Below are 15,746 nucleotides of genomic sequence, written 5' to 3'. Positions count from 1 at the left end.
TGCGTGGACCCCACATATGTGGTTCTCCTTCCCACCAGGAGGAGAAGGCGAGAGCTCACTCCCAGTGCATATACTTGAGTCTTGAGCCCGTCACGGACATCAGGGAGCGCGCGACCGAGCAGCACGGACATGGCGTATGCCATGTATGCCTACATGGCCTCCTTGTGCAGCTCCACGGGCACAATCCATTCCTTGACCGTCGTGCCCCTTCGTTGCCATCCCGGCCGCCGCCTACACCCCTGTCGGCGGCCGCCGCGAGCCCATCGCCATCACGGTCGCGGCGGCGCGAGCAGAGGGGGTGCGCGGAGCATGAGGAGAAGGGCGCGGAGCTGCGGACCTGGGGGAGGAGGAGGTGAGGAAGCGAAGGGCGGCCGCGGCGACGTGGCGGCGGGAGGCGCCGCCGAGGACGAAGGCTGAGGGACCTTGGAAGAGGAGGCGCAGGAGTGCAACGAGGAGCGCGGCGGAGAGGGCCATTGCTTGGCTGGGTGAGGCAGTTGAGCTACTGTCACATTGGAGGGCGAGATTGCGGTGGCGGTGGTCGCCATCTGGCTGGAAATGGCGGAGGCCGGAGGTTGAAGGAGAACCTGACATGTGAGGCCCACGCGGAAGGGAGAGGAGAGGGTAATTTGGTCTTTTCCGTTGCTATTTAACACCCCTTTAACACTTTATGGACTGAAATGCCATTCAGGGCAAAAGTTAGAACTTTTATGGCACTCAGACAAGCTATCAAAATATCTGTGGCACTAAGGAAATTTACTTTTTTTTTCTCCTGCTCCACCAAAAAAATTTTTTTGCCAGTTTTTTCGAGCGCTGCTGGGGGTCACGTGGGTGACCCCCAGCAGATCTATCACCCACTATAATTTTTATGTTGTTGGGTCTAAACTTGTTCAACAAACTAGCCCATAGTCAAATTTGTTCTGGAACAAATTTATTTTGTTCCGAAATAATTTTTTATTTGTTCTAGTAATACAAAAAATTTGTTCGGAAACAAAAAAAAATTGTTCCGAAACAAAAAGTAATTATTAGACCTTGTGCGATGGTTTAACTGCCAGTAGCCCGAGCAATTTCTAACATTTGCTCTTTTTTAGCCTAATTTTTAACTGCTGGGAATGCCATCCTGGGTAGGAAAATCACCATCAAATACTTTTAATTTCCTACCAGAAAGAATGTGGAAAGTGGTGCGGGGTTGGAGTGATCGCCCATTGTCTCGTGCAGGTAAGGAAGTTATGCTGAAATCAGTCATACAAGCGATCCCTGTTTACGTCATGAGTTGTTTTCGCCTACCAGCTGGAATATGTGATAAGATGCGAACTACAGTTTCAAATCATTGGTGGGGTATTGAAAACGGAAGGAAGAAAATGCATTGGCGTTCATGGGAGTGGCTGACTACACCAAAAGCAATCGGTGGCATGGGTTTTCGGGACATGGAGCTTTTTAATCAAGCAATGCTCGGAAAACAATGCTGGAGAATTCTCACATGCCAAGATTCTCTTTGTTCAAAGGTGCTGAAAGGTCGATACTTTCCTCATTGTGATTTTTGGCAAGCACCTCAGCCAAGAAGCTCATCTTACACATGGCGCAGTTTGATGCATGGAAAGAAACTTCTAGAGAAAGGTATTCTGTGGAGAGTTGGAGATGGGAAAAAAATTAGGCTAAAAAAATGATTGTTGGATTCAAAACTACTCTTTACTAAAACCAACAGTTTCTCTTCAAGATGATATAACAGTCAATTTCCTTATAGATGAAGAAACAAAGAATTGGAATGAAGCCATCATTAGAACATGCTTTAGCAATGAAGATGCAGAAAAGATCCTACAGATTCCATTGAGCAGTACATCATGTGACGATTTTCCAGCTTGGCCACTTTCCAAATCAGGTATTTATACTGTAAAATCAGCCTACTCATTAATAAGACTTGAAAGTTTTCATAACTATATGAGTGCCAATGGTAGGGGAGAGAGTTCAAATCAAAAAGAAAATTCTAAATTATGGAAACGTCTTTGGTCTGTTCAGGCACCACCAAAGATGAAGATTGTGCTTTGGCATATGGCTCAAGACTGTTTGCCAACAGGTACTCAACTCAAACACAGGAATATAACTGGCCCCGATATATGCTATTTTTGTCACAAGGAAGAAACTGTTGAACATGTTTTTTTAATGTGCCAGTATGCATCTGAGGTTTGGCACGAAATAAAAAGGTCTTTTGGCTTCAAATGTAAAATCTGATATCCAGTCTCGATGAAGCAATGGCTATTTGACTTCCTATCTACTGCAACTGAAGACGAAGCAACAATTTTTACTATCACTGTGTGGCATGTGTGGGAGGCAAGAAATTCAGTTCGCAATGGTGAAAAACAAGTTCATCCCAAAATAATTGCGGAGAAGGCGAAAGCTTATGTACAAATGGCCTTGCTGCACTTATTTAAACCACCGACATCACATAGGTGTGAGTCTGATTGTTCCATTCCAAAGTGGACTCCGCCGCCGGATGGGTGGTTAATGATAAACGTAGATGCAGCAATATTCAAAAGACCACCACGCATGGGTGTTGGTTTTGTAGCCCGTAATCATAAGGGAGATTTTATAGCTGCAAGCTGTCAGCTGGTAAAAAGATTTGATGATCCAGAGCTTGCTGAAGCAATTGCTATTAGAAGAGCAGTCTCCTTTTCTTTAGAGAACAACTTCCAGCAAGTGGTGGTGGCTTCGGACTGTCAAAATGTGATACAAAAGATAAACTCCAAGGTTTATGACAGATCTCATGTTGGAATCATTATTCAAGATGTAAAAAACTTGATCACTGCTAATCCTTTTATCTCCTTTGTTCATGTCAGTAGATGGTGTAATGAGGCAGCTCATGTTTTAGCTAAGGTAGCAGATAAGTATGATGATTTCGTCTGGTTTAATGAGCCTCCGGAGATGATCCGGACCATATTGTGTAACGAACGGTTATCTTAATATATAATGCTGCCTTACATCTAAAAAAACATTTGCTCTTTTTTCTCCTCCTCCTCCTCCACCCTGCTGGAGGCTGGAGCCCTTCCAAAGAGCGGTTTTTTCTTTTTTATATTTTTTAAAAATAAAAATTTCAAAAATATATGTCCGTTTTGAAATATTTCAAAAATACCCCCCGGTCGCCCTCCCAAAGGGCGACAGGCCCTAAGTGTAATTTTTTTCTTTAAATTCGCAACGAGGTCCCTGGAAAAAAAGGGGGCCTGTCGCCCCCCCCCCTCGGGCGACCGCTGGGCCCAGCCCACGGGCGCGGCAGGGGGGCCTGTCGCCCCCCCCCCCCCCCCCCACCCCCACGGGCGACGGGGGGGCCTGTCGCCCCCCCCCCCTCGGGCGACCGGGGTGTACCCCCTTATATAAGCTCCAACCCTCCCATTCCCTCCTCATTTGAGCCCGAAAATTCCACCAAAAATCCAGAAAAAAAAGAGAGGAGTGAGGAGAAGAAAAGCGGCGAAGCCCTGCCGGATTCAGCACTTGTGATCTGCAGGTTAGTACATTTAGTTTATATATTGTTATATTTAAGTATGAGTAATTTAAGTAGGGGTGAGTAATTTAATTTAATTAGTGCTATAGTAGAACCATTTAAGTAGGAGTTTAATGATACTTTAGTTTGTAGTTACGTAGTAGTAAATTAGTTTAGAAAATTAGTACTACGCATTTATTATTATAATTGCAGTACTATTAGAGACGTGTTTATAAATTAATTATGATTTAGAATAGAATTTGGCATATGTAGTATAGAATTTGAGTGTCATCACGTAGTTATGAATACTTATACGTTGTAGTTGAATTTCATACTTAGTTTTTACGGATTATTGAATAAGGTAGTGAAGTAAAGAGTATAACTCGATAAGTATTATGTGATATACAGATATGTCGAGCAAGATGCAGTTTCAAGTATTTTATGGTGAATACAATGTTATGTATGGGCCAAATGGAGTAGATCTTTCTGCCTTTAAGCGCACATCTAGCGGCATAGATAAACCTCTGGAAAGGAGTTTTGGTTCCATATGTAAATGGCTGCAGCGTGGGTTCTATGTTGATCCGTTGACACATGTGATCACTGTCCAGTCTCTTGTTAATTGGGAGGTAGAAAGTGAATTATGGGAATTGATGATGATACACAGCACTGATGACTGGCAGAAGTACATGCAAGCAGCTCTAGAGCGTGGGTGGCCTCTGGCCATTCTTGTTCAAATCTGGGAGAAGACACAAAATGAAATCCAACATTGTGCAGATCAAAGAACTCCGAGTATTCGAAGAGAGACCAATTATGTTGAGCAAGATGAGTCAGAAGAGACAGAGAACCAAAGCATGGGACCACAGGGCCTTGCTGATGAGGGAGAGAGGATACATAGCATTGTGGACGAGATGGAGGCAGAAGACCAAACCGCAATAGAGATGGAAGAATATGAGGGCTCATCTGATGACGAGCAGTACTCATTGCCAAAAGAGTGCAAGGAGCATGGTTTTGGTAGTCATGTCGCAGAAGATGTACGAAATCAGGAGTGGGAGTACAGAGGGAATGAGGTAGTGCAAGATGCTGTGAGACTATGGGCAATATCATTGAAACGAGAATTCAGAGTCGTAAAGTCTGGCAGTAAAGAATATGAGGTGAAGTGTGTGAATGCTGGATGTCCATGGCGAGTACATGCATTCAAGGGAAAATGGAAGTCAAACTGGAAATGTTCCATTGTCACAGAGCACACTTGTTTGATGTCAGAAGTTCTTCCCTCGCATCGCAATATATCATGAGACTTTGTTGCAAAGCAAATGTATGGGTTTATTATGGACAATCTAAATTATGAGCCAAAAATGATTGTTCGACACATTGAGCAGACTTACCAGTACACCATCAGTTATTTGAAGGCATGGCGGGCTAAACAAATGGTGTTCGAGATGCGGTTCGGCACATACGAGGCATCATATGATAACCTACCTCGTATGTTATCCCAAGTTGCTGCTAGAAATCCTGGAAGCTTTTATGACATATACCTTGTACCAGCCTTAACTAGGGTACAAAGAATTATGCAACGAGCCTTCTTTTGCATAGGTGCTTGTGTTAGAGCATTTCAGTTTTGTCTTCCGGTGATCTGCATTGATGGCACATTTCTGACTGGAAGGTATAAAGGTCAGATACTCACCGCAATCGGGGTAGATTGCAACAACCAAATAGTTCCGCTCGCATTTGCATTTGTTGAGAATGAGAACTTAGACAGTTGGTATTGGTTCCTTGAACGAGTGAAGATTCATGTTGTTGCTGCACGTCCAGATGTGTGCCTTATTAGTGATAGACATGCAGGTATCCTGCAATCAATATTGAAATTGCAATGTGGAACTGCGACAACTCCTCCATTATGGCCCGATGTCCAAAACAGGTGGTGCATTAGGCATATGGGTGCAAACTTCTATGACCTTTTCAAGAACAAGGATCTTAAGAACCTGTTTAAGAGGTTGTGCACCCAAAATCAACAGAGAAAATTCAATGCATTATGGCAGATGCTTGATCAGTTGACTGCAGAGCTAGTAAAGGTAAGGGCATCAGGAGCAGGCACGAGTCAGCCTGCAGAGGCTAGGGATTCAATTGAGAAGCCATTTTCACACTGGATTCGAGGTGCACCTAAGGAGAAATGGTCATTCCTTTATGATACCAACGGAATACGGTATGGTATTCAGACAACGAACCATGCAGAGTGTTTCAATATGGTTATGCGTTCTTGTCGTGCCTTTCCTCTTGTGGGAATTGTTGAGTTCATCATGTATGGGTGCATGAAGTATTTCAGAGAGCGTTACACGGCTGCAAGCATAAACATCAGCAACCCCCAAATTCAGTTTTGCAAAAGAGTGACACAATATATGCAAGAGAAGATTGAAAAGGTCAAACTGCACCATGTCATATCCACAGGTATAATGGAGCATAGATTTGAGGTTCTATGCAAGGATAGAAGTGGTCATGGTATCCGTAGAGATAGGGTGGTACAGGAGAGTTTGATTACAGTTGATGGCAAAGCATTCTGCTCCTGCATGAAGCCTAAGTTATTGTATATGCCATGCTCCCATCTCATTGCGGCATGTGCAGAGTCTGCATTGTAGCCAGGAGTATTTGTTTCACCGTACTTCAGCAAGGAAGCAGCTGTATCCACCTGGGGACATGAGGTATACGGGATTGGAATTGTGGGGCCTTTCACTCAGGATAATGAGAATAAGATGTTTATTCCTGATCCAGCCAGTAAGAAAGGCAAAGGCCGTCGTCAGACACGTCGTATTCGGAATGGTATGGACGAGTCGGAAGCAAGCAAGGCACAAAAGCGTTGCAGCCAATGTGGAGCATTGGGTCACAACTACAAGAAGTGTCCTCAGAATGCACTTCACGATGCTGCTGACGTCGGTCCTTCCGGAAATCCCAGAGATGGAGCACCTCCTACGTTCAGACAAGCATCGGCGAGAATTGCTCGTGGAAGGCATTCGGTGTCATGATCCACAATTGTATTTCATTATTTGTAATATGTAGTAATGAAATATTACAGGTATGTAATGAACTATTATTGTACCTATGTGTCCAGTTTGTATGAAATATATATTTACATATGTGTTCTCATATATTTTTGAATGCAGGTATGGAGATGGACTCCTTGCTAGACCCAGTTATCGACTCGAGCCACAGGTCTTACTTTGCAGCTGTTGAGCACCGAGCCCTAGAGGTGCTACGTCCTCGTCCACCCGGGGAGGCGATCTCTATACACCACGATTTGTGTGACCGATATGTAATGAAATATTATTGTTTATCACTTATGTATTCGTCGGTATTCCTTTGTTTCGACAATTTTGTTTTTTTGCAGGTTACGTGAGGCCGGTCTACTGACTCTGAGTCGTCTTGTCGAGGTTGGGCCTATTCAGCTCGACCGATCCCTCCTGACGGCGCTCGTTGACAGATGGAGGCCGGAGACACACACGTTCCACCTCCCGTGTGGGGAGATGACTCCTACGCTGCAGGACGTGGCCTACCTCCTCGGCCTCCTTATCGTCGGGGAGGCTGTAGGTCCGCGTGTGGTGGCGGCCTCGTGGAAGGATGACCTGGAGGCCCGTTTTGCCCTGGTTGAATACGTGTAAGAAGCAGGTCCGATCAACCCGCATCCGCAAGCAGCAGGTCCTTCGAAGACCTGGTTCCTACAGTTTACAGTACGTATTCATTTCATATTTAAATTTAATTATTACAATTCACATGTTCCATTGTCAGTTGAAACCATTAATCTTAATTGTTTATGCAGCCTGCCCTGTTGGCTGCGGATGCCGACGAGTACAGTGTGACCAGATCGCTGGAGGCGTACCTACTTTGGTTGTTTTGTTACATCATGTTCAACAACACTCATGGCAACTCGGCCGATAGGATTCTCCTTCCGTATGTATGGGAGATTGCGGATGGGGACGAGGACGTACCGCCCTACAGCTGGGGTGAGGCGGTACTTGCAACCACTTACCATGGACTCTGCGACGGCTGCATGAAGACACATGGGAACGCTATCCTGGCAGTGTGCCCACTACTGCTACAGCTTTGGTCGTATGAGAGGCTAGCCGTTGGTCGGCCCATGGTCAGCCACGAGCCTTACCACGGGGCCATGTACGGCGACGAGGAGGACGAGAGGCCCGTCTTCGCACTGCTCCGCGAATGCGAGCCTGTGGCTTACTACCGCCGTCCTGGTTTATGACATCGCGGTTGAGGCATATTGCCCCTGGAGAGTCAGGAGACAGTTTGGGCAGCGCCAGGAGTTTCCGGTGCCCACCGCGTTGGAGCTTGTCAGTCGCTAGGACCACAGGTAATTATGAATGAACTTGGCTCATATATTCGTGTCGAATCTAACGATTCTTCGTGGTCCACTTTGTAGGTTGTCAAGGAGTGGCTTGCCGTGCTCTGATGATTGGCTCACCAAGATCCAGCCGTGGGTGGACCAATGGGAACAGGCAGACGAGCACTTGGTCCATCCAACAGGACCACACACAGACAGCTTCTTTAGGGCTTACCTCACCTGGTACTTACCCCGGACTCGGGCTCGTCTGGTTTTTGTTGACACTCACCCGCAGCCACACCAGGCGAGGCCTCAGGATGGCTATGCCCGACACCACGTGGAGGCACTAGCTGGCGCGGTGAGTCTCTTGATCATATATATATATATATATATATATATATATATATATATATATATATATATATATATATATACATATATATATATACATATATATATATATACATATATATATATATACATATATGTATATATACATATATGTATATATATATATAATCATATTCATAAGATAATTCATGTGTTTGTAACTGTACCTTTACTGAATTGATGCAGCTTCGCCTTTGCAACATGATGGAGACGGACTGCTCGACTTACTTGACGAGGGTACGTGCCGGATCCCCAATGACCCAGTTTGAGCAGACAGAGGCATGGTCGAGGCAGCGTGATCAGTTGCGTCAAGTAGTGCACAACTTCGGAAGCCGTGTGCAGTACGAAGACAGCCACGGGTCGTCTCAGACCTAGTCGTCGTTCCCGTGTCCGTCGACCGTGCACGGGCCGACGTCGCAGTTCTTCCCAAGTGCAGGTAACATACATATCTCTTTAAAATTACATCAAGTGTTCCTACATATTTACTAATATCACATACATGATACGATCCAGCTACTGCGTTCGGCCATACTGGAATGTTTAGAGGGACAGCACCAGTTGGCGGACCGTATCCAGGGATGGTACTGGGGCCACAGATACCGGCCTACACATGTTAGTTTATGTTTCGTATTTCGGTTTCTACATGTCATGACAAAATATACGAGCGTACGCTAACATCCACATTTTTTTCGTAGGATTCTACCCCCATGCGGGCGCCGGACCTTCTTCTTCCTCCTTTCGACCAGATAACGAGACCTTCACCTTAGACGACTTCGACAGCTTGAGTCCAGAAGAGCCTGCTGCGCAAGGTAACCCCGATGTCTTGGGGTATTCACAGCTAGGAGGAGCACCACTTGGGATCTCTCAGCAGCAGACACCGCAGCCCCTTGCGCGTCCTGAGCGACAGGTGAGGTCTCCGGATGTTCTCACCTACTCCGAGGGCCATGTCCGTGCCCAGCAGAGGGCTAAGAGGGTCCGACGCCCTAGGGGTGGTTAGATATATTTGATGTTTACATCTCTGATGTTTATTTGTAATGAGATGGCTGCGGACTGCTTATTTGTATCCGATGTTTATGATTGTGCTAGTTTACTTGTCATTTGTTTCTATAGGTATCATTGATGTGAATTTGTTATGTTTGTGGGTTCCATAATGCTCGTGAAATAAGGGAAGTTCTTGCGATTTTTTTCTGTGATTTAATGAAGGACAAGTTAGGTGCGGTAGGAGTTAGCGGCCGAGATTCTGCTGACGATGATGACGATTACACGCTCGAATAGCTCAAAATAGGAACCATAGTGTATCTAGCTGCGAGTACGAGATCACAGGTTGCCACTACTCAGCATGGCGATCACGGGTTTCCCAAATATCGCATTCTTTGCCCAGACATACGTGACCCAATAGTAGTGCTCTTTCACCATTTCAAAAAATATAACAACAGGACAAGCACTCCAGCTTTTTTCCTGAATTTTTAGGCTCAAATGACAAAGGGAATGGCGGCATATGGCGGCCAGGGCTTATAAAAGGGGAGGGGACCCTGTCGCCCCCCCCCCCCCAACGGGCGACAGGCCCCTGTCGCCCCAAGGGTGGGTGACAGGCCCCTGTCGCCCGTTTGGGGGGGCGACAGACCCCCTTTTTTTTCTCCAAGGATCTCGTTGCGAATTTGAAAAAAAATACACTTTGGGCCTGTCGCCCTATGGGGGGCGACCGGGGGGTATTTTTGAAATATTGCAAAACAGACATATATTTTTGAAATTTTTATTTTTTTTAAATATATAAAAGAAAAAAGCGCTTCCAAAGAGGTGAGGTGCGGGCCTTTCTCTTCGCTGGCCCAAACTGGGCCTTCTGCTCCTGCTTGCTGACTTGCTGTGCTGCCTAGGCTTGTTCCATATGGCAAAATTGAATCCATATCATTAAAAAAACCAAACTATAGATATATACCATCAAAAGATCCCACTATAGATATTTACCATTAAAAGTTCCAATGTTACATTCCGTTAACTTCCGTTACTGTAAACGTTACTTCTATTTTTTCGTTGGGACAATACAGGTTGGGAAGTTACATTCTTACCCCTCTATCACAAACATTGAAGGCCCTGCGCACAGCAGCCCATCATCGCTGCCTCCTCCTCGAGTCGTGCGGGTCAAGCCCGCCGCTCAGCTTCCTCGACTCGCCCCGCGTGAAGGGGCCAGCGAGCGGCGGCCTCCTCGGCGGCGCGCTCCCCGGCGGCGTCTCTCCCCAGGCAGCAGCGCGCTACGCCGGCGGCGGTCGCCTTCTCCGTCCTCCCATCCAGGTGCGTATCCCCCATCTCTCTTGCTTCTCCCTCTCTTTCGTGGTTCTTAAGTCTTGGATTTTCTTCTCTATCTCTCACAGTGCTGAGCAATTGAATCAAAATTTAGCTGAATGGATCCTGTTGAAGTTTCCGAGGGGTAAGAATCATTTCCTCTGTTCTTTAGTGGACTGGAATCTGAATTGTCGTCGATTGATTTCTGCTGGAACCAGAGATAGACGGTAGCCATACAATCCTTTTCTCAACGAGGGTAAAATGGTCACAATTAACTTGGAGTTAATTTAGAGTTAACGGAATGGTATACAGCTGCAGTATTGAATCTTTTGATGGTATATATTTATATATGGATCTTTTAATGGTATATAATGGTTGGATCCAATTTTGCCGTTCGACATAGGAAAAAAAAATCCGGCGGCTCTTTCTTTTCTCCCTCACGCCTTATCTCCCTCTCCCTCTCCCTCTCTGTCTTCTTTCCTAGCTAGCGGCGACGGCAGACAGGGCGAGTGGCGCCGCCCTTGCCCAGCTCTTCGTCGGGCGCTTGGCCGGCCGACAAGGGTATGTCCGCCCATTCCCTTCCCTTCGTTTCCTGCCGTGCGAGATCGAACACCCGAATCCCTGTTTGTTACCTATACTGGGTCCGCCGTTGCCTGTGGGCGGCGATGGAGGAAGGGCCTGGCGGCGGCGCTGAATAGATGAATGGGGTTTGCAGGGGTTCGACCTGGGTGCATACAAGACGCACAGGAATTTCGGGTTATCACAAATTCGTAGTTTTGGGCCGAAAATGGGAAGGAAAGAGGAAGGGCGAGAAGCCGGAATGGCATATATGTGCAGTCGATAGCTTCCGGTGGTGTGTAGCTAAGTGACTGTTCTACCCGTATGACCAATGCTGTCGAAAAGGGTATCACGCAATCCCCATGGAAGATTGGTTGGCCTTGAGCGGCTTAGTGCAAATGTGCAATCAGAGACCATCTATTCTGATCGAAAGGGGTGATAGGGTAGGTTTAACAAGTAGAAACATCGGTGATGCTTGAAGTTTACATGATTCTTCTGTCACCCTGAAACACTGAGATTTTCGTTCTTGTTCACGCAGGTTGTGACTGGCACAATAGATTGTGATTCACGGGAGGCGCATTGGCCTCAATGGCTCTAACGCTCCTCCGAGGGATGAGGACGCCGATCTCATTTAGATCAAATACAGGCTTATTCTTTACCGTTCTACGACCTCGGTTGGCCCGCTTCACGACCAGGGCGGAGAGTGCGCAGGCAACCGAGGCCAAAGCAGCAGCCAAATCAATTCAGCTGGCGACCAAGGAGGCGGCAGAGCAGAAGACACAAGGGTTTGAAGCGATCATTGGAATTGAGACCCATGTCCAACTCTCGACCGTCACAAAAGCATTTTGTTCTTGCCCGTACAACTACGGGTCCCAGCCCAATACCACTATCTGCCCCACCTGCATGGGCCACCCAGGGACACTGCCAGTTCTGAATGAGAAGGTCGTTGAGTGTGCTGTGAAGTTGGGCCTTGCTCTCAACTGTGAGATCTCGATGACATCCAAGTTTGATCGGAAGCAGTATTTCTACCCGGACCTCCCCAAGGGGTACCAGATTTCCCAGTTTGACATTCCCATTGCCAAGAAGGGCTATGTTGATTTGGATCTTCCAGTGGAATTTGGTGGTGGGCACAGGAAGTTTGGGATCACAAGGGTTCACATGGAAGAAGATGCTGGCAAACTGCTTCATTCCGAATCCGGCAGTTACTCGCAGGTTTGCCTTGACTATTTTCTGTCAGAGATCTGTAATCTTTTTATATTTCATGATATTCTGTTATGCTTATCATATTAGTCTGCCATAACAGCTATGAAACTGCAAAAATCAGTTTTCACATTTACCACAGTGCAAATAATAAATTTCTAGATTAATGCATAGAACTATAAAATTTATGTTACAGTTTTGAAATCAGTGAACAGCCTTTGGATTTTAGGTAAGGTGAATCATTGCCTCGCTGAGAAAGGATTGGAGTTTGGTAGGACAGGAAAAGTGCTTGATTTTGAAGGCAACTCTTTTTTTGCGAGTAAAATCTTGCTACCTGAGGAGATCCAAATGTGCTCACCGTTGAGAGCAAACGAGCGCTATGGTGAGAAAACTGATTGCAACCACTATTCATAATACAGCCAAACAATAATCCTTGCCTTTCCAGCTGTAGCTCAGATGGGTTAGCTGGGCACAGCCTTGGCAGTCAAAGCTGAATAGTAAATAGAGACATTACATTCTTCCTGCAGAGAAGAATTATTTGAAATTTTGAATCTTCTGGCAATGGAACAAGGAATTAGATTTCTTTAAGTATGATACATGGAAGGACATACATTGATGCAAATAAATAAACCTTAAGCATTGCTCTGGTATTTACAGGAATGTCAAGAAATAATGAAAAGAAAAGAAAGCTAATTCGTCATCAAAGAATTACACATCGGGTCATCACTTCAGTAACAACAACTTCAGTTATTAATATTTGGCTTCTACTCTGGCTGTCTAGGTTGACCTAAACAGGGCTGGTGTACCTTTGCTTGAAATTGTCTCGGAGCCAGACATGAGAACAGGGATAGAGGCTGCTGAATATGGTGCTGAACTGCAAAGGATCGTTAGGTATCTGGGAGTGAGTAATGGTAACATGCAGGAAGGTTCCCTTCGTTGTGATGTGAATGTTTCTGTCCGACCTGTTGGACAATCAGAATTTGGTACAAAGGTAATGCCAATATTTTTGGAATTTCCCTTACGTGACATTTGTTCAGTATTATGACTTGCTGATTCATCAGTAAACTAAGTTATGTGCAGGCTAAATAAAGTAGGGGCTACATTGTCCTGACAAATCTACCTTGTTTTTTCTTGATGGCTTGAACTTTCAACCGTGCGAAGAAAAATCACAATGCTTGTTAGTTATATTCGGGAATATACATAATTCAATCGTGGCATGTAATGCTAATTATACGCAGGAACATGCCATGCATACTTGCAGTTCAGTGGTTTCTGAGTTCACCAGATTAGTACATGCCACATTATTTTCAGGGAAAATAAATTAACTTGTGTTTGTTTATCCACAACTACACATGGCATCATATTCTTTCAATTCTGACAGGTAGAAATAAAGAATATGAACTCATTTTCTGAGATCAATAGGGCAATCGATTATGAGATATCCCGACAAATTCTGCTCCATAAAGAAGGTCAGGCTGATCAAATTGTGCAAGAAACCCGTCTATGGGATGAATCTTCTCAGGTTGCTGGCCCCAACCTTAACCTTTTATTTCGCTGGCCTTTTTACTACCATTTCTAATTAATTTTTTGTATACATTCTCAGAAAACTTTTACAATGCGAAAAAAGGAGGGACTTGCTGACTACAGATATTTTCCTGAGCCTGATCTTCCTGAAGTTGTTCTCACTACTGACTATATTGATGAAATCAGCAAGTCCTTGCCAGAGCTTCCAGAAGCAAAACGTAGGCGGTATGAGAATATGGGACTTAGCATGCAAGATGTTTTGTTCCTTGCTAATGACGACAATGTAAGTATCTTCTGCGTTTTCCTATTCCTGTGCATGTGTGTGTCCAAAGATAGTTTAGAAGACCCCATTTATGGTCTGCTCTTTAACTGGCTATCTAATTGAGAGATTCTATTTCATCTGGCTTGTAGATGTCCCATATTTTCCTGGTGACCTAATTCCATGGACCTTTTTATAATGCATGGGAACATACCAGAGCTTTTTGTCCTAGACAAGATAGTACATTTTCTTTATTGTTAAGATTAGTTTCAGTAATCTAATCAGTGTGTACCTTCCCAGGTTGCTCATTTCTTTGATTCTACTCTTGAGCATGGTGCTGATGCAAAGTTGGCTTGTAACTGGATCATGGGTGACATTGCTGCTTATCTAAAAAATGAAAAGCTGTCCATTGATGAAACTAAATTAACACCTCTGGAGCTTTCTGAACTTATCGCATCCATCAAGAACGGAACTATCAGTGGGAAGATTGGCAAGGAGGTAATTTTGCTAAACTGCTTTGGTTTTTCTTTCTCCTGCTACTCATTTTTGGGATCCATGTCTTCCATGTCGTGGTTAGAGCTTGTAGAGTCTTTGATGACAATGTCTCTCAAAATCTGTCTTTCCAGATACTGGTTGAACTCATTTCCAAAGGTGGCACCGTTAAGGGTGTGATAGAGGAGAAAGATTTGGTTCAGGTATCTGCACTCCCATTTGTTAATATTTTGGAAACACAGTAGTTTGTGAATCTAAAAGATTCTGTGAATACACACCATCCTTCAGCATTGCCAATGGCTGCTTTCAACTTTCTTCTTTTTGGTCAGGAACAACATATCTATTCCTGTTAACGATAGATGAGCGAAAAGACTGCAAAAAAACATTGGCATGCCCTTGTGTTTAACTATTTGTATTTTGTCATCTGTACATTCTTGTACTTTCATGAGAGTAGTTTGATTTCTGGTTAGGTTTGATGTCACAACAATTTTTGTTACATGAAATGGCAGATAGCAGATCCAGCAGAAATCGAGGCAATGGTAGATAAAGTAATTGCTGAGAATCCAAAGCAACTTGAGCAGTACCGTGCTGGGAAAACTAAGTTGCAAGGATTTTTTGCAGGCCAGGTTTGTCAATTTTGAACACTAGCGTCTGTTTGACTCTGCAGCTTCAAAACCTGATCGGTGATCATATTGTTTAAATTGATTGCAGGTGATGAAAGCATCGAAGGGTAAGGCCAACCCTGTTTTGTTGAATAAAATCCTTGGAGAGAAGTTAAATGCCAATTAGTTCTTACTGTCCCTCACATTGATTAATGAGCACAACATTGGGTGAAATCTCAGAGAATTATTTGCCGGTTAGGCTAGGAAATCCCTTGGTTGGTCTGGAAATTGTTATCTCTATTAAATTCAGAATGTGATTATCTATTTCGTTTCCTTGTGGATATTGTAGAAGTCCAGTTCGCAATTCGCATCTTTGTACTTGACTCAGCTCATTTGAAAAGGAAGCATACCGCTTGCATCTCATGCAAGCAGCAAGTATAACTGCAGATTAAAATTGCATACAATTTCCATGGATGTTGTACTGGTATTATTGACAATCCCAATCTTTGTTTATAATTTTCATCTTTAACATATAATAAATAACTTTTCCTTGGAACCAAAAAGTTGCTAAACAGAATGATGACTTGAATTGTGAGAATGAAATGAAGTATAGCTGATTGATCGTGGTAAAATAAGAGGCAACTGCCAAGC

At 44.5% G+C, this 15,746-nt stretch overlaps 2 protein-coding genes across 5 annotated transcripts; both read left to right on the top strand.

Moving 5' to 3' along the window:
* The first annotated feature begins 1,410 nt into the window (after positions 1-1,410).
* LOC120645710 lies at positions 1,411-10,555 on the top strand. Its single transcript, XM_039922470.1, has 5 exons — positions 1,411-1,614; positions 1,742-1,876; positions 2,014-2,071; positions 10,226-10,469; positions 10,550-10,555. Exons 1-5 carry the CDS (start codon positions 1,425-1,427, stop codon positions 10,553-10,555), a joined length of 633 nt encoding a protein of 210 aa, XP_039778404.1. The 5' UTR covers positions 1,411-1,424.
* LOC120644623 (glutamyl-tRNA(Gln) amidotransferase subunit B, chloroplastic/mitochondrial) lies at positions 10,242-15,569 on the top strand. Of its 4 annotated transcripts, none has more exons than XM_039921274.1 (10): positions 10,258-10,469; positions 10,550-10,605; positions 11,557-12,230; positions 13,000-13,209; positions 13,600-13,740; positions 13,822-14,025; positions 14,302-14,499; positions 14,628-14,696; positions 15,003-15,119; positions 15,205-15,569. In XM_039921274.1, exons 3-10 carry the CDS (start codon positions 11,607-11,609, stop codon positions 15,280-15,282), a joined length of 1,641 nt encoding a protein of 546 aa, XP_039777208.1. In that variant the 5' UTR covers positions 10,258-10,469; positions 10,550-10,605; positions 11,557-11,606; the 3' UTR covers positions 15,283-15,569. The 4 variants fall into 4 exon arrangements, with proteins under 4 accessions (XP_039777210.1, XP_039777208.1, XP_039777209.1 ...); XM_039921277.1 differs by lacking the exons at positions 10,258-10,469; positions 10,550-10,605 and adding exons at positions 10,903-11,021; positions 11,176-11,461; XM_039921276.1 differs by lacking the exon at positions 10,550-10,605 and having other exon boundaries at positions 10,242-10,469.
* Positions 15,570-15,746: the final 177 nt, after the last annotated feature.

The sequence above is a fragment of the Panicum virgatum genome, chromosome 8K (assembly GCF_016808335.1).
Source record: "Panicum virgatum strain AP13 chromosome 8K, P.virgatum_v5, whole genome shotgun sequence".
Lineage (NCBI taxonomy): Eukaryota > Viridiplantae > Streptophyta > Magnoliopsida > Poales > Poaceae > Panicum > Panicum virgatum.
This window is presented reverse-complemented; position numbering and strand designations above follow the sequence as displayed.

Excerpts from the sequence above, each read along its gene's own strand:
- LOC120645710 (XM_039922470.1), top strand. The coding sequence starts at position 1,425 with ATGGAGCTTTTTAATCAAGCAATGCTCGGAAAACAATGCTGGAGAATT. Across the intron at positions 1,877-2,013 it reads TTGGCCACTTTCCAAATCAG|GCACCACCAAAGATGAAGAT; the intron begins GTATTTATACTG and ends TGGTCTGTTCAG. Across the intron at positions 2,072-10,225 it reads TCAAGACTGTTTGCCAACAG|GTTGGGAAGTTACATTCTTA; the intron begins GTACTCAACTCA and ends GGGACAATACAG.
- LOC120644623 (XM_039921276.1), top strand. The coding sequence starts at position 11,607 with ATGGCTCTAACGCTCCTCCGAGGGATGAGGACGCCGATCTCATTTAGA. Across the intron at positions 13,210-13,599 it reads AATCAGAATTTGGTACAAAG|GTAGAAATAAAGAATATGAA; the intron begins GTAATGCCAATA and ends CAATTCTGACAG. Across the intron at positions 15,120-15,204 it reads AAGGATTTTTTGCAGGCCAG|GTGATGAAAGCATCGAAGGG; the intron begins GTTTGTCAATTT and ends AATTGATTGCAG.